Source organism: Thalassophryne amazonica, chromosome 4 (assembly GCF_902500255.1).
Source record: "Thalassophryne amazonica chromosome 4, fThaAma1.1, whole genome shotgun sequence".
NCBI classification, from domain to species: domain Eukaryota; kingdom Metazoa; phylum Chordata; class Actinopteri; order Batrachoidiformes; family Batrachoididae; genus Thalassophryne; species Thalassophryne amazonica.
The window spans coordinates 14,149,964-14,169,164 of NC_047106.1; the positions used below are offsets into that span (position 1 = coordinate 14,149,964).

Here is a 19,201-nt window from a genome sequence, read left to right on the forward strand (position 1 = left end):
GCGGTTGTAAGGCTGGTTGGATGTACTGCCAAATTCTCTGAAACGCCTTTGGAGACGGCTTATGGTAGAGAAATGAACATGCAATACACGAGCAACAGCTCTGGTTGACATTCCTGCTGTCAGCATGCCAATTGCACGCGCCCTCAAATCTTGCAACATCTGTGGCATTGTGCTGTGTGATAAAACTGCACCTTTCAGAGTGGCCTTTTATTGTGGACAGTCTAAGGCACACCTGTGCACTAATCATGGTGTCTAATCAGCATCTATCTCAGCAAAGGAGAAGTGCTCACTATCACAGATTTAGACTGGTTTGTGAACAATATTTGAGGGAAATGGTGATATTGTGTATGTGGAAAAAGTTTTAGATCTTTGAGTTCATCTCATACAAAATGGGAGCAAAACCAAAAGTGTTGCGTTTATTTTTTTGTTGAGTGTATGTATATATATATATATATATATATATATATATATATATATATATAACACACGTGTGTGTGTATTTGACAGTTGTGATGAGCAGCTAAAATTTGTGAAGTCTTCTGTCTGATTTGGTTCATCAAAACTTCACTTTGAGATGTTGACACTTAAATTGCATTAGATGTGGAGAATGACACTCAAGATCTCACTAAAAATATCTCTAACCGGAATTGCGACTAGTCAGTAGTACAATGATGATATCTAGAGTTTAATGTTGTCCTAGGGTTTGGAGATGCCTAGGCATGCACCCTGTGAAATTCAGTGAGTGAATGAGTGAGTCCATCCCTTACTTCTCTTCTTGTAATGAGCCAAATTAAAAGGACAGATAATCCAATTAAACTGATTAGACGCTGGTTAACGCTGATGCACCAGATTAACTCAAAAAGCAAGATTGTTTTGCTTCTAGTATAATATACCACAGACATGTCTGGGCTTGTTGCAAGGAATAATCCAATCATCACACACATGATGGAAATTAGGAGCAGGTGTGGTTGACATTACATGAAGCTTGAAATAAGCTTGTCAGTTTCCTCCACTTCCAAAGCCTAGGTCAGTTCTATCTGTCAGAATGTAATTAGAAATGCCTTAAAATCAAACTTTGATTTGTAAAAATGCATTTACAGTTATTGTTAATTGGAATCTCCTCTCCTACAGATTGCCATAATGTGACTCATACGGACACCATCCAACAGAAGCAGCATTTCTTTCTCTCTTTTTTTTTTTTTTTTTTTTTGCTGCTTTTGGTCCATTTATCAAAAAACAAATGCCGACAAAATAATTACCAAAACTAGCACAAATAGATGGAAACATGATTCCTCCCGACCAGATTTTCACCGACTTACAGCAGATCTGAGCATGATTACAACGGCAACAACAACAACAACAAAAAGCAGATTACAATAGATGTTATCTGCCTGTGCGGCTTTACTGTCGTCCACCGAATTGGCAGAAACACCCAAAGAAAGAAGGAATGGTTCTGATTTAATCTGCAGAAAGTGTAACTGTTGCAGCGAGCCTGATGTGAGCACTTCCACCAACACCGAGCTCACGTCGACTAACTGTCAGATTTTTATCTCCAGACTATTAAGGAAGCAGCTGCACTTTGGAGTTTGGAGCAAAGGAACTTCACTGTACTTCTGCTCCAATTCCAGGTGACAAATACTCATTCTGGGATGAGGATTGATTAGTAAGTTGCGACACTGGTATTCGATATGGTTGACCTGACCACAAAGCCGTCAGAGCTGCTGTGCGAGTCATGCAGGTAAAAGCTCTGGATCTGCAGCCATAATTGGACTTTGACCCTGCAAGAAGAAATGTGTCGACAACGTGTTCAAATTACTGGAAGTGTGGAGATTATGCATGAAGTGCGGATAAGGTGGCATCTAGCGGACAGTGGTTCTCAGATCCAGGTACACGAGCAAAGAGCTAGCTGCAGCACACATAGACAAACACCTTAATCTACACCTTTAATCTCCTCCTAAAGCCAAACGCAACAAAGGATCAGGTGGAGTGCATGGATAAAAGAAAAATCCAATCCAACAAGCATGTGGGAAAGAAAGGAAAAATAAACAAAAGAAATAGAACAAGGCACAAAATAGTCTGTAAAATAATTGAACTGTACAGAATAGGCCCCAGCAGTCCAGGAAGGGTCAGACAGGAGGCTCAGAAACGCCTCTTCCCACATGGCCATGCCAGTCCTATTTCCCACATTTCCTTTTGTTCTTTTCACCATCCACACCTCAACCTCCCCCTCCCTCCCCAAGCCTGACCGTAACCAATCAGAGTGCGACACACACCCCAACACGTCCACTTTAGATGTAGTACTCTTTCTTCTCGTCTGTGTTGTTGTGCCCGCCCTCGGCGTTGATGATGGCCGTGTCCGCGTCGGCTGCGTCGTCTGCCCCTTTGGCTTCATGTGTAAAGTAAGTCCCTGCACAGGAGCACAGGACAAATTAGCGGCGCCCGCCCCCTCCCGTGCGCTACAGTCTCATTGCACGCCACTCACTGGAAAAGCACTCGAACTCTGAGATGTGTTCATGATCAAGTATGATTGCACTGCCCATACTTTACCTTTGTGTCTGGCGAAGTATCGACCAAGAACAATGAGTGCACAGAGGATGGCAAACATCACCACGGCAACCACTCCTCCAATGACAGCATGGTCAATTTTCTGTGGCGCCCCCTCGCCTGCTCTGGAGTCTGAAAATAGGACAATAACCGTAAATAATGTCATAATCAGCACAACAGTCAGTCACAAAGCTAATGGCGTCATGTAGAGGTGGACCGCACCAAGCCATTACACCGTCACACCGCCAAAACACCAATCGTGTTAGTTTCCTTCAAGCCATTTACAGAATGAGCGACCACAGAGAAGGGACTGTTGTTCAGAGAAATGCCAGCATATGACGTTTATAGTTTAAAAACAAGCCAATATGAACCACTTAAACCACTTACTGTTTGTTACAGTCAATAAAGTGTGTGTGGATGGTTGCAGAGCATCTAGACAGGTTTGCAGGAGCACTGATTTTTACATTTGCATTTATTTATTTACGTATTTTACGTGTGTCCGTTTGCTTGTTTGTTAACACTGTTACTCAGCACCTAATGAGTCAATTTTCACAAGATCTGGTAACAAGTAAATTACCCATAAGGACAATGGACACAACTGGAAGTTGATCATTGGCTGCCAGCCCGTCTTCTTTTCACCAAAACTTAACTTCTCAAACGAATTAACAGCCGAGACCTTGCCGCACATTCCAGCATCTTTTATGCTCATATCTCCATCAAGCAGGTGATGTGAGCATTTCAGGGCTTCCACACTTTTCCTACTTGAAACCCAAAATTAAATAAAAAAGGCATTTATAAATGTCAGAAATGCATGATTATTTTTTTAACCACAAAGTATTAATGTACAAAAATTAAGATTCTGGGAGTTTTATGGTTCTTGAGTTTTAGGAAGGTCTTGCTATATGGATGGATGGAAGAACAGCAACAAGCTTCTTATATTTGCTGGACAGTAGAATAGTAACAATCAATAAATTGTGGAGATCCAAAATTGTGCTCAGAAACCTTGGCTCAGATATATTTTCTTTCTGTTGTTAGATGCATGAAGGCACTTCTTCTACAAGTATACCAATACATTTAATGCAGTAGTTCTTACATTTGTTTGACTTTTATTTCATTGATTTCATTGGTTAATAAACATCCATTCCTGCATTAAAAGCTGCAACACATTTCATTCTTGTCACAACACTTAAAAGATGTTTTTGCATTGAGGATACCAAGTGATGAAGTGTTTCGAGTGTTTATTTTGTCTCATTTTTCCTGCAAACAGTTCTTAAGGTGTGCAACTGTACAAGGTCGTCGTCACGTTTCAAATGAAAATTCTCCACGCATTCTCTTTTGGGGACAGGTCAAGACTGCAGGCACAGGCCAGTGTAGTACAGGTAACCTCTTCTCTCACAGCAGTAACTTTGATTGATTTATTGATTAAGACAAACCAAAAGATATGTCATAGAGAAAAACAGTTATTTCCAACATGGTTCTTTGCAATGTGTGTAGAGTATGGTTTTGCATTGTCTTGTGGATGAATGCATGGACATCCCTGGAAAAAGGTATCTTGAAGGCCTTATATGTTCCTCTAAAACCTCAGTGTACTTTTCTGCATTAATGCGGCTATGACAGAAGTGTAAATAACCTTTTCCAAGGGGACTGACACAACCCTACACCATGACAGAACCCTGGCTTTTGGACTTGTTGATAATACTCTAGATTGTACTTTTTTCCTTTGATACAGAGCCCACAGTGTTCCTTTCTTCAAAAAAAAAAAAAAACCTGGAATACTGATTCACCTTCCCACAGTGTGATGGTCCAACCCAGATACCCCAGAGCCCAGAGACATCGATGCCACTTCTGGACAAAGTTAATATAAGGCTTACTTTTTGCACAGCAAAGTTTTAAGTGGCATTTCTGAATGTAACTACATATTGTAATTGTATTGTTCACTTCGATAACGGCTAATCCGCTAACTGAAAAGATAACTTTTATAACGCTAAACCAATAAACCATTAAAAAAAATGAGCGGAAGTTACAGCTACACTCTCAGCTACTTTCAAGCCGGTTTTGAGTTTAAACACCACCAACACTTCTGATTAGAGTCAAAGACGATCACAAACCCAACACAACCAACGATTCATCGCTTCTGTCTTTGTGTGCCCTGCTCACTGCTGTAAGAAAAAGTGATGGGCCAGACGGCACCAAGTGGTCAGACACAAATGCAGGATTCAGGTCTCAGCTTCACAGAGTTTAATGTCAGGACTTGCGTGAGTCGGTACACAAAAAGACAGTCCAAAAATAGCAACAGTAACCGAAGCATTTGGCAGAGACAGGTTCCAGAAACAGGCAGACAGGTCGATACACAGTAAAGCAAAAACAGGACTGTGAAAACTCTGAAGACAAACGCTTGGAAGAGGCACAAGGCACAACAATCTCGCAACTGAGGGAGGAAGAAGGTATGACTACTAAAGGGGATGTGATCAGGGTAAAGGCACTGCAGGTGTGTGAGGAAAGATCCAGAAAGAGGCATGGCCCACAGGAAGGGCAGACAGGAGTGAAACACCCTACACCAAACAACACAAAAGAAATCCAGCCACCAAACCCCAGTGCAAAAACTAACAGCATACCCAAAACAGTAAACAATAATCCCCCACAGACCCAATCACGACAAAGAGTCATTTACATTCAACATACAGTGTTCCAGATGTGAGGCAGAAGTCATGAAAAGCAAAGCATGTTTGACTTATGGTTTTGATTTTTAAAGCAAACTAATCCGGATAGTTTATCTACATTAATGTAGACTGTAATTTTTACAAAGTGAAAATGTAACACATATCTTTTAATTTTAAAATAAAGAGCTGATTCTGAAGGTTTGAACATTAACACACACACACATGCTAAAAGGCATTATGGGAAAATGAGCCTCCACTCATCACTGATTGGTTGGTTTATTATATATAAAAAACAACATTCACACTGCCATCCAGTAGCTGGGTCAAAATGCTTACACTGCCATCTACTGGATGGCAGTGTGAATAGTGCCAGCCCAAATATCTCACGGTCATTGCGCTGGATCACACTTAACAGAATTTTCAGTTTTGCAAATGTCTTTTTTTTTTTTACAAATAAAAAAGTTACACATTTTACAAATACACATTTATTTGTAAAAACCAACACACACATTACAGTAATTTGTGTGTTGGTGTTGGTTGATTAATTTGATTTATAAATCAAAACCATTAGTCAAACCTGCTTTGCTTTTCATGACTTCTGCCTCACGTCTGGAGCACTGTATGTTGAATGTATATTACTTCTTTTTGTAGCAGCCGGGCAGCCAGTCCCCTTCTGCTGGGGTAGAGTGGAGCTCAGCTCCTCACAGGTGCAAAACACATAGCAGACAGGAACCAACATGTATGATTTTAGGGTTTATAAATGTTTCTGACCGTTACTAACTATGCCAGCAAAAAACGTTAGCGGAACAAAATTTACTGGAAGCTAATTGGACCACTGATGGTTTGTGAAGTTAGCTGAAAAGCAAATCCGCGAACAAAAAAGTTATCTTTGCTAATTAGGGGTTAGTAGATTAGCGGAACTGTGCCCACGACTCTCCATACCATCTCAATTTTTTTTTTTTTAATTTTTGGTTGTAACTGGGATCAGGCTCAATTCCAAACATGCTGGAGGGATTCCATATTCCATCTGGTCTGGTAATGTCTCAGGAACTCCGGGAGGAGATGGAGGGTGTGGCTGAGGAGAGGAGCATCTGGTGTACTTCACTGAAGTTGCTGCCATTTCAACTTGGCTATAAACACGTCAACGATACTGCTTCACCAATTGTTTATCTGTTTGTGTTGACTAACTAACGAATGTTTGCAGATATGCTCATGGAATTTGACAGACAGATGTCCAGTGTTTTGGACAAATGGAGTTTGTCGGTCAGTGTTTAGAAAATCTGATTACAAAGAGATGCGAGTGGCTGAGGTTCCATCTCCAGATGGCCTCTAGCTGTGTGCACATTTTCAGTGTTCACAGTGCCATCCGGCCTGCCTGAGTGCCTCCAGTGAGTGATGTAGAAAAATGTTGTTTGAGACAGTTATTTCACCATGAAACAGTGGACACCCTCTGCAGTCTCAGAGGAAGTTCACACACTGTAAAATACATTGTGATTTAAGAAGCCATTTCTGGAAGTTATAGAACTTAATCATCAGAAATAGACACAACTCTGGAGATAAATTGACAGCCAGTGTCCCCACACAGAGAAATACATGGCAGCCTCAGGTGTCAGAGGGTAACACCGTGGAGCATTTAGCCAGATTTATCTGTGTGCCACAGTAGACCATGACAAAATCTCAAGCCTTTAAATTTCCAGCCTCAGAATAGCTACCAGGCATTTATCAATACTCCATATCTGTGCACGTTTGGACTGATGGAAGAGCGGCAGCCAAATGGCACCACTGTTCTTTGCTGCATGAGCGAGCAGCTCCATTTTCCATCAGTCTCACTCGTCATGCTCTGGACCTGAATGATTTTGATAAAAGATGAAAAGAGAGAGCGGGATATTTCTCCAAATGGTGAGCGCATAATAAGGCACATCAAGAAGTTGGACGCCACAGCTACATTGTTGGCAACACAAATTTAATCTGTGTGGTTGACAAACCTGGGTGGGGTGGGAGGGTCAGGGTGTTCACATAGAGCCTGCTGCAGATACTGTGTTGTCAGTCTGAAGCTGATAATGATTTAGAAATCTCTGTGATTAAGAGGGATGAACTGATCCTGATATTGATTAAGCCTCAAGCAAGAACCATTTGTATTAACAGATTTGTTTGGAAATGGCATGTATGAGCGATTTAACCCAGTGGGGTCCAGGGGTATTTTCTCAGTTTTACCATACTTTGAGTAATTCACCTTTTTCTTTAAAATTTATTTATCTTTTTTCATCAAAGGACAAAACAAAACCTGCCTAATTTTGTTTAAAGACTTATTGCACACTTTCTGTAAATCCTATAAACTTCTGTTCACTTCTCAAATATAACTGTTTGCCTGCTATATGATATATTTAACTGAAATTGCTGATCCAAACAACCAGTTATTTAGAAAGGAATATCATGGAAATCACCAGGGGTGCCCAGACTTTTACATACCACTGTACCTACTCGATTGCACCTTCATTATTTTTTAGCTTTGCAGGTGCATAAATTTGGGCACTCCAACAGTAAAAATACATCAGTATTTAGTAGATCCTCCTCCTGCAGAAATAACAGCCTCGAAACGCTTCCTATAGCTTCCAATGAGAGTCCTGATTCTGGTCGAAGGTATTTTGGACCATTCTCCTTTACAAACCTCTCAGGTTTGTTGGTTTTCAAGCATGGACAGCCCACTTAAAATCACACCACAGATTTTCAATAATATTCAGGTCTGGGGACTGAGATGGTCATTCCAGAACGTTGCACTTGTTCCTCTGCATGAATGCTTTAGCAGATTTTGAGCAGTGTTTAGGGTCATTGTCTTGATGAAAGATCCAGCCCCGGTGCAACTTCAACTTTGTCACTGATTCTTGAACATTCTTCTCAATAATCTACTGATATTGACTGGAATCCATGTGACCCTCAACTTTAACAAGATTCCCAGTACCTGCACTGGCCACACAGCCACACAGCATGACGGACCCACCTCCAAATTTTACTGTAGGTAGCAAGTATTTTTCTTGGAATGCTGTGTTCTTTTCTGCCATGCATACCACCCCTTGTTATGTCCAAATAACTCAATTTTAGTTTCATCAGTCCACAGCACCTTATTCCAAAATGAAGCTGGCTTGTCCAAATGTGCTTTAGCATACCTCAAGTGACTCTGTTTGTGGCATATATGCAGAAAAGGCTTCCTCTGAATTACAGCATCTCCTTGTGCAAAGTGTGCTGTATAGTTGAACAATGCACGGAGACACTATCTGCAGCAAGATCATGTTGTAGGTCTTTTGAGCAGGTCTGTGGGTTGACTATGACTGTTCTCACCATCCTTCACTTCAGCTTATCTGAGATTTTTCTTGGCCTGTCACTTCAGGCCTTAACTAGTACTGTGCCTGTGGTCTTCTATTTCCTCACTATGTTCCTCACAGTGGAAACTGACAGCTGAAATCTCTGAGATAGCTTTTTGTATCCTTCCCATAAACCAGGATGTTGAACAATCTTTGTTTTCAGGTCATTCGAGAGTTGTTTAGAGGCTCCCATGTTGCCACTGATTAGAAGAGATACAAAGAGGAGAAACATTTGTAAATGGTCATCTTAAATACCCTTTCTCATTGTTGGATTCACCTGTGTAAGGAGGTCAAGGGTCAGTGAGCATACCAAACCAATTTTGCGTTCCAATAATTAGTGCTAAATGTATTGAAATCAATAAAATGACAAGGGTGCCCAAATGTATGCACTAGAGCATGACACGGGAGTGGATTTTCACTCCCGTCCCATCCCGCTTCCAGAAAAAAAAATCCCATCCTGTCCCAATCCTGGACTGGAGTTAAAAAATAAATCCCATCCCGTCCCACTCCTGTAAAGATGACTCCCAATCCCATCCCGCTCCCACTCAAAATCAGTCCCACTCCCATGCCACTCCCGTATGTCTTCGTGGCTAGGATGCGGTTTGACATCTCCCAATTGTGGATGTAGTGCACAGTGACCGTTATGTAATTCGTGTTGGTTCTCTCTTCTAACCACAGATCTGTGGTAAACGCATGGTCTCTGCTCTAAGCGATTTTGAGCGATTGGCGCGTTTGTGGCACGATATTGCGTCGCATCATGTTGCGTTGCCCTCCTCCCCAAGTTGAAAAATCAACTTTTTCGTCTCGTCGCGCCGCGATGACCAATCAGGGACGGAATATGTAGTGACGTGGAGATGTCTGGAGTTTGACTGAAGTTGTGAACATGTCCTGTCTCTGGTAGCAGCCTGTGAGCAGGACTTATGTCTCTTTTGTCCTTTATTTCGCAATTATGACAGAGTTTTTGGAGCGAGCAGCAGCACCACAGCAGGGGGGAGCGGAGTTTCTTTTTCTTTTTATTTTACGTGCGCGCGTGAGCGAATCGTCCATGGAGATTATTTTACTTATTAACTACACAGATATATAATAAAACAAATGGTTTCTAAACACAATTATGACAGAGTTTTTTGGGAAAGAGCGAGGAGCAGCCCTGGAGCAAGCAGCAGTTTCTTTTTCTTTTTCTTTTACGTGCATGCGCGAGCGAATCGTCCATGGAGATTATTTTACTTATTAACTACACAGATGTATAATAAAACAAATGGTGACTGGTTTCTAAACACAATTATGACAGAGTTTTTGGGGGAAGAGCAAGCTGCAGTCCCACAGCAGGCAGCAGTTTCTTTCTCTTTTTTTTTTTATTGTTTACATGTGCGCTAGTGAACGGGACAGGAGGTCATCAAACTGGGTCCTCCATAGGTGGAAGGACTGCTGAAAGCGGCCGTCATCCAGACACAGCTCCTGCAGCAAATAATGATACTCCTTGTATTGGGAGCTTTCCACAACAACTCGCTCCGTGTGATCAAGGGCCATCATAGTAACTTGACTGACAACCGGAGCCGGTGAGCGGAATGGAAGCCCCTCCTATTTGATGACGGCGCACCGGGGTGAATTTTCGCAGCAAAAGCAGAGCGACACACTGGGCGAAGGAGGCGCGTCCGTCGCCACGCAACCCCCGCGAATTTGTAGCGTCTGATCGCGCCCGGTGTGAATGCGGCATAACAATGGACGGGTGTAATTTTGGTTGTTTTAAATAGATGAAAATCATCATCTATTTTTGGCATTCCCCCTCCTGCCCACTCCCGTTCATTTTTATTCCCGTCCCATCCCAATCACGGGATTGATAAAATTTTGACTCCCATCCCGCTGGAATCCCGCAGGAATCACGTGACCCACGGGAATTCCCGAAAAATGTCATCCTCTAGTATGCACCTGCCTAATTTTGTTTAAATAATTATTGCACACTTTAGGTAAATACTAGAAACTTCATTTCACTTCTAAACTGTCAGTGTATTCATCTGCTATATGATATATATAACTGAAATTTCTGATCCAGACAACCATCCATCCATCCATCCATCCATCCATTTTCTTCCGCTTTATCTGGAGTCGGGTCGCGGGGGCAGCAGCTCAAGCAAAGCCGCCCAGACCTCCCGATCCACACACACCTCCCCCAGCTCCTCCGGGGGAACCCCAAGGCGTTCCCAAGCCAGCCGAGAGATGTAGTCCCTCCAGCATGTCCTGGGTCTTCCCCGGGGCCTCCTCCAGACAACCAATGATTTATAAAGGAAAATCATGGAAATTATCAGGGGTACCCAAACTTTTGCATAAAACTGTATTACTGGATTATTACATTTTGTCTGTAGGACTGAATAAAAATCAGAAAGTGTTTTTAGGCAGATAGACCTCTTTTTTTTAGCATTCGTGAGGGTTTAGTGACAGTGTGAATCAGTCTGACATGAACAGAGTGACATTGTGCTCTGAATGACCCTGTAGCAGCAAAATGTACATATATTTATGAATGAATCTGCTCTACTTACAAATGTTGACATTACTCACACTCACATCTTCAACTGCTTAGTCCAGTCAACGGTCACGGGGGGCTAGAGCCTATCCCAGCAGTCATGGAGGTGATGGTCGAGTGGTTAAGGTGTTGGGCTTGAGACCAGAAGATCCTGGGTTCAAATCCCCGCCTGACTGGAAAATCACTAAGGGCAAGGTCTTTAATCGCCTGTTGCTCCCGGTGTGTAATGGGCGCCTTGTATGGCAGCACCCTGACATCGGGGTGAATGTGAGGCATAATTGTTGCTTTGAGTGTCTGATGCAGATGGAAAAGCGCTATATAAATGCAGTCCATTTACCATTTCCATTTACAGAGCGTGAGGCGGGGTACACCCTGGGCATGTTGACATTACTTATCATGCTATTTCATTAGTGTAAATTGAAATGTTCAAGGTCCCACATTATTTTGTCAATCAAGAAACCATTGTCTTATCTGAAGCACTAACAACGGTTATGGTATTAATTTACACAGAAACATCAATGTTTTGTAATGTAAGCAACTAGGGCTTTGAAACAGAATTTTTTTCCCAGCTAGTTTGTTCCGAACAGAGACGGTATTTTAACATTTCTGGTTTTGGGTTCCACCCCGGTTAATAATGTTCTGTCAGCTGTGGGACACTGAAAACACTGTATATGCCAGACCTGTATGTGGTGCTGTAACGCTCCCACAAAAACCAGAGAAGACAGTAGAGTGTACTGTAGCAGGTTGCAGAAGCTACAACTTTTCAAAACAGGACATTAATTAAAATAAAGCCTTTTAAGAGAAAGAGGGTCCGTGTTAATCACCAGACAGGGTGCTGTGTTGTTCTCCGCCTTACACAGAAGCCAGCCAAAATAATGGACCGAGTGCTAAACCCACTGCCGCCCATTGATTGGCTCAACAGCCAAAGCTCCAGTCCTCACACGACCATAACATAACATTAGCCCTAACCATAACAAGGCTACGCTACGAATGAATGTTATTACTACGGCTAAGTACGAATAGCCATTTCCCAAAACCATTCACACACTGAGTAAATATAAAGTCTTTATCTGACCCGTTACGTCATTTCAGTCGGATCCATCATCACAACCTTACAAGAAGACATTCTTGTTTTAGAAGACAACATCTGGGAAATTCTTTAATTCCTTATTGTGGAAGTTACTGAAGAAATGCAACGTTTTTAAGAAGTGTCACTGTTTGTCTGCTCTGAGTGCAGCACTTTGTCCCTACAACAACAAGAAAAATATAAATAAAATATATTCCCGCCAGTGTTCAACCATCTGACATCTTCAGCTGTCTGCTCGCGATGAAAATAAATCTCATTTGATCCACCAAGACAAAAAAAGGAAAGAAAAGAAAAGCATAATGGGCGACGGCTTGCGTGAGTCTTATCACTGAAAATAATGTGTTTTAGATCACTGTGCTTCGTGCTGTGCACCAATTTGGCTCTTAAATCTGCTGATAGTATGCAAACATTCCCTCATTCTGCTGAACAATGAAAGCTTTTTAAACTGAAAGGCTGGTAGACTTTACTATATATATATATATATATATATATATATATATATATAAACTTTTTAAAGCTCTTTAGTAAACTCAAACATCAACCTCAACAGAAGATGGGGGGAAGATCCACATCCAATAAGATTATATGTATTTGCACATGTAAACAAAGGACAGACTGTGTCATTGTTTAGCCTAAATGCATAATTATTGCCAGTGTTCACACTGGCAGTTCAGTGTAAACAAATGGTTGATTTTATTTGGGGAGACCAGCGAGCACATAATCTGGTAGAAGGCAAACATTACTAAAAATATTTTCTTGCAAAAGAGCTCAACAAGTTTGTTTGCAAGTAGGCTGCTAACGAATTTGCTTTGTAAACCCTTGTACAGACAAAGCTGGCTTAGCTAGCTTGCTAGCTAGTGTGGTCATTATTAACAATAAAAAAATACACAAAGGGATGTATTAGTACTAACCAGCCCTGTCTTACAACTGACAATAACCATTATTGTCCTTTCTTTGTGAGATTTTATACTTTGGTAAAGGTGAATTTTAAAGCTTTCATTTTGTGACATGTTGAGCTAATAGGTAGCCTAAATTCTGGATATACGAGGTCTGCCAATAAAGTATCGTACCTTTTTATTTTTTTTTTTAAACTATATGGATTTGATTTATATGTTTTCACGTTAGACAAGCTTGAACCCTCATGTGCATGCGTGAGTTTTTCCACGCCTGTCAGTGACGTCATTCGCCTTTGAGCACGCCTTGTGGAAGGAGTGGTCCTGTCCCGTCATTGGATTTTCATTGTCTGGAAATGGCGGAATGATTTGGGGTTTTTTTCCATCAGAATTTTTTCAGAAGCTGTTAGAGGCTGGCACCTGGAAACCATTCAAAAAATGTATCTAGCTTTCGGTGAAAATTTTACAGGCTTCACAGAGAATAAGGACTGTTACTACAGCTTTAAGGACGGCTTTAAGGACGCTCGGCGCGCCGCGCTCCGAGCTGCGATGACGAGGCAGAAAACGCCAGATCATTTCTAAGCTGATGGCTCTGTGGATACGAGACCATCATGTGCACTTTCTCTGGTTATCACAAGAGCTGGACATCAGCCATTTTCCAGCAGATTTCACTTTTAACAAGAGATTTTGTCATGGAAAGCCGCGCGGAGACTTCGTGCGTAACAACCGATTCGCTGTTTGAGCGAGACAACGGAACACCTCCGTTTCGGCGTGTCAGACGACAAGTTAGGACATGCCCAGCTCTCCACAATTTCTCTGATACTTACTGGACTGGTAAGCATTGAAAGCCGAGATAGGCATGTCCCAACTTGTCCCATGACACGCCGAAACGGAGGTGTTCTTTGTCTCGCTCAAACAGCGAATCGGTCATTACGCACGAAGCCTCCGCGCGGCTTTCATGACAAAATCTCTTGTTAAAAGTGAAATCTGCCGGAAAATGGCTGATGTCCAGCTCTTGTGATAACCAGAGAAAGTGCACACGACGGTCTTGTATCCACAGAGCCATCAGCTTAGAAATGATCTGGCGTTTTCTGCCTCGTCGTCGCAGCTCGGAGCTTAAAGCCGTCCTTAAAGCTGTAGTAACAGTCCTTATTCTCTGTGAAGCCCGTAAAATTTTCACCAAAAGCTAGATACATTTTTCGAATGGTTTCCAGGTGCCAGTCTCTATCAGCTTCTGAAAAAATTCTGATGGAAAAAAACCCCAAATCATTCCGCCATTTCCAGACAATGAAAATCCGACGACGGGGCGGGACCACTCCTTCCACAAGGCGTGCTCACAGGCGAATGACGTCACCGACAGGCGTGGAAAAACTCACGCATGCGCACGAGGGTTCAAGCTTGTCTGACGTGAAAACATATGAATCAAATCCATATAGTTTAAAATAAAAAATAAAAAGGTACGATACTTTATTGACAGACCTCGTATTTTGCTTCTGTCTCCTCAAATGTCAGCTTGTGATTCAGCATCGGTGTGTATTTCGTATTAGGCCACTATTAGTTGAAATATCTTAAAATGTACAGTACAAATGGCACAGTTAAAAAGGTATGAATGTCTTTCATTGGACATGAAGACATGTTGGAACTACAATGACAAGGTTTTATTCAGTTCTTGTAAAATTGATTATGTTCGTTGTAAGAGAGGGATGTTGAAGGCGTAGTTTGTTTATTGTATCAGTGTTATCGGCCAGTGCGGTTCCTCCCTGAGGACAGGGAGCAGCAATGCTCCATGCTAATGAACATCCTCCCACTAAATGGGCCTGCAAACACTCCTCGTCTCCCCTCCTTCAGCCCGCACCTTTCTGCTCTCACCTTTCACCCCGCTGTCTTCCGTTTGACATATCCGCGAGGAAACATGCAGGGTCTCAGCCACCTCGACACACTGAGGAAAAAGGCTTATTTAAAAGCAAGAAATTCACCTAGTGTAACCTTGGTGAGCAGATTAAAAAAATGGCAGAAAGAAAACAAAAATCCTATCACACCTACAGAACCTAAATTTATGTACTGTGCATTATGTTATATGGAGACCATGCTGGGTGGCCATGAAATACCAATTTGTGCACATGAAATATTACTTCATGGCCACGAAGTAAGTATTTCATGCGTACGAATTAGTATGTCATGGCCATGATTTCTTTATTATAATAAAGAAATAATATTATTATAATAGTATAATAGCTAGTTGAGAGGGAAAGAGAGACCAGTGTGATGATCTGCAACATAGAACAGAGCTGGGTGAGCATTATAAACTGTGAATATAGCCCTAGTGTTTATTATGATACACTTTGCAATAAAAATAGATAATGCAGTAATTTGTGAAGGCTAGATACAAACCAATGAAGAAAAACTGTAATGCTGTTATCAGTCTGTCTACACCGGTCCACTGGCCACCGTTAAAATGTACTTGCCCAAACAATTTTTGGGGGGTAAACCCTGCATATCTTATGATTACAGATTCAGAATTCCCAGGAAAGAAAGAAAATTGAAAGTTGTTAAAAAGCAGCTGGAAACTGCTGCAAAAGGCAGTTTGTCTTTGAAACACTGGATCCAAGGAAACAAAAGAGGAGATGATGATAGAGGTATCATGTGTAGGTTTATAGGCTACTCCCCACTGTTAGTATCGTATCACACAGAGCCAGTTTGGATTATCACAGAGAATTTGATGCTAACATGATTACGAATGCATAATTTGAACAGAAAAATGGTTCTCACGGTTTAAATTCACCAGCATCTGAATTGACCAACCATAGACCTTTCTCTTCCAATCAAGCCAAGATCGCAAGATTGTACGGCATTGGCCTACTATTTGATAATACGTCGAGCCACTTGTCATACAATACAGTACACAGTACAACTATATTCAACTAGTACAACCCCTGGCAAAAAATATGGAATCACCAGCCTCGGAGGATGTTCATTCAGTTGTTTAATTTTGTAGAAAAAAAGCAGATCACAGACATGACACAAAACTAAAGTCATTTCAAATGGCAACTTTCTGGCTTTAAGAAACACTGTAAGAAATCAAGAAAAAAATATTATGGCAGTCAGTAACGGTTACTTTTTTAGACCAAGCAGAGGAAAAAAAAAAATGGAATCACTCAATTCTGAGGAAAAAATTATGGAATCACCCTGTAAATTTTCATCCTCAAAACTAACACCTGCATAATATGACTTTCATCCAGTCATCCACAGTCCACAATTGCTTTTCCTTAGCCCATTGTAACCTTGTTTTTTTTTTCTGTTTAGGTGTTAATGATGGCTTTTGTTTAGCTTTTCTGTATGTAAATCCCATTTCCTTTAGGCGGTTTCTTACAGTTCGGTCACAGACGTTGACTCCAGTTTCCTCCCATTCGTTCCTCATTTGTTTTGTTGTGCATTTTTCGATTTTTGAGACATATTGCTTTAAGTTTTCTGTCTTGACGCTTTGATGTCTTCCTTGGTCTACCAGTATGTTTGCCTTTAACAACCTTCTCATGTTGTTTGTATTTGGTCTAGAGTTTAGACACAGCTGACTGTGAACAACCAACATCTTTTGCAGCATTGCATGATGATTTACTCTCTTTTAAGAGTTTGATAATCCTCTCCTTTGTTTCAATTGACATATCTCGTGTTGGAGCCATGATTCATGTCAGTCCACTTGGTGCAACAGCTCTCCAAGGTGTGTTCACTCCTTTTTAGATGCAGACTAACGAGCAGATCTGATATGATGCAGGTGTTAGTTTTGGGGATGAAAATTTACAGGGTGATTCCATAATTTTTTCCTCAGAATTGAGTGATTCCATATTTTTTCCTCTGCTTGGTCTAAAAAAGTAACCATTACTGACTGCCACAATCTTTTTTCTTGATTTCTTATAGTGTTTCTTAAAGCCAGAAAGTTTCCATTTGAAATGACTTTAGTTTTGTGTCATGTCTGTGATCTGCTTTTTTCTACAAAATTAAACAACTGAATGAACATCCTCCGAGGCCGGTGATTCCATAATTTTTGCCAGGGGTTGTATAATACTATTGTTATTTGCTCTATCTTAGATAAAGACAATACAGAAAGTGATGATGTAGATACCAGAGAGCCAAGGGATACAAGGCAGATAGAGGATAAGGAAGATGAAAATATTCAGGAGGAAAATGATGATGAAATCAGGGAAGAAGAAGTTAAAGACACAGAAGAGACAGATATTGATATGGAGGGAAATGGTGATGATGATGAAGACAGAGAGAAGACTGACGACAGTGATGTGGAGAGAAGGGATGATGAAGTTGAAGACATACAAGAGAAAACAGATGATGATCCAACAAATAACAATTATGCTCTCATATCTTCATTAAAACATCCCACTGATCCAGCACATGTTCAAAAGCACAGCATAGACCACTCTAACAAATTTGTTGAGTTTTGTTGCTCCATTGGACCTTGTCAGCCAGTTAATGGTTTCCCAAAAACTGGGGGGCGTTCATTCCACAGGGAGTGGAAACAAGACAATCCCTGGCTAGAATATTCTGTGGAAAGTGTTTCTATGTTTTGCTTTAGTTGCCAACTTTTCACAAAAGAGGAATACATTATGATACGACACGATATGATACACTTATTGTCCCCTCTGGGAAATTTCTCCAAGAGCTACACAGATAAAACTGCTTAACTCATGCATATTGCACATAACTTAATACACACACCAATATTGCACATACCCCTTTTGCACAACAGTCTTGCATAGATGGTTCATGCATAATGCATATATCCCTAATACACACATCTAAACTGCACATAACCCTATTGCACAGCAGTCTCACACAGATGATTCATGCATATTGCACATATCCCTAATACACAAATCTAAACTGCACATAACCCTATTGCACAGCAGTCTCACACAGATGATTCATGCATATTGCACATATCCCTAAAACACATCTAAACTGCACATAACCCTATTGCACAGCAGTCTCATACAGATGATTCATGCATATTGCACATAACCCTGATACACACATCTAAACTGTACATACCCCTATTGCACAGCTGTCTCCCACATATGGTTAAAAGGAAAATGCTGACAATATACTTGTAGTGAATGACAATGAATAAATAACACTGAATACCAATGCCACCATGACATTAGTGCACAATCCTACAACCTATCCCAGGAACCATTATTTAAAACTCTAACTGACGTGGGCACGAATGAGTTCTTAAAGCGATTCAGTCTACACTGAGGGAGTCTGTATCACCTACCAGACGCTAGGAGTTCATACTCAGGATAGAGGATGTGGAAGGATCCGATGAAGCTTGTTGTGCTTGTTTGAGAACAGACTGTTATACATGTCCTCCTTACAACTTTCATGGCAGTCTTCACCAGACGAGCAAGCTTAGATTTGAACTGGACAGAGAGATTACCGTACCAAGATGACATCCCATACCAGATAATGCTTTCCAAAACAGCCTGATAGAACAGGAACAAGATGTTCCGATCAACCCCAAACACCCTGAGTCTGCACAGAAAATATAACCTCTGCTGTAAATGGGAGCATAAATTATTGACGTGTTTCCCAGCTAAACTGGTTATCTAAGTAAATGCCTAGATACCTGTAAAAGCTGACCTGACTGATTTCTTTGTCATGGATTACCAGAGGGGTATGATCAGCAATAGAGCGAGGGTCAATTATCATCTCCTCAGTTTTCTTTACATTGGTAAGAAAATTAGCATCACACCAGTGGACAAACGACTGCACCTCATTAAAGTACAGTGATGGATCTGAGTCTTTGTAAAGCAGACTGAGGATGGCAGTGTCATCAGAAAACTTAAAAACATGGTTTCCATGAAAGTGGCTCATGTAATCGTTAGTATAAAGAGTAAAAAGTACAGGCGAACTATCAATACAACAACTTCATGTGGTGTGATCATTTTAGACTATGAAATTGATAATAACAACTGTAGTTTCGTCATTCCCTTAAATCGCCCGTGCTGCAACCAGGTTTTGTAGTCTCCATTCGGTTGTCACAATAAAATAAATACGGAAATACATTTAAAAAATAAAGAAATCTGACAGATTAGGCATGTCTTATTAATTGAGCGAGCAAATATCCACGT

The 19,201-nt window shown here is 41.1% G+C and overlaps 1 protein-coding gene across 1 annotated transcript in view; it reads right to left on the bottom strand.

Annotated features, from left to right (window-relative positions):
- Positions 1-1,211: 1,211 nt before the first annotated feature.
- Positions 1,212-19,201, bottom strand: part of LOC117509323 (cell adhesion molecule 1-like) — a 154,874-nt gene continuing 136,884 nt past the window's right edge. Inside the window, exons 8-9 of the mRNA XM_034168985.1 lie at positions 2,548-2,676; positions 1,212-2,407 (exon numbers count right to left, since the gene is read on the bottom strand). Of these exons, the coding sequence (XP_034024876.1) occupies positions 2,289-2,407; positions 2,548-2,676 (248 nt within the window). The 3' untranslated portion in view covers positions 1,212-2,288. The remainder of the gene's footprint in view (positions 2,408-2,547; positions 2,677-19,201) is intronic.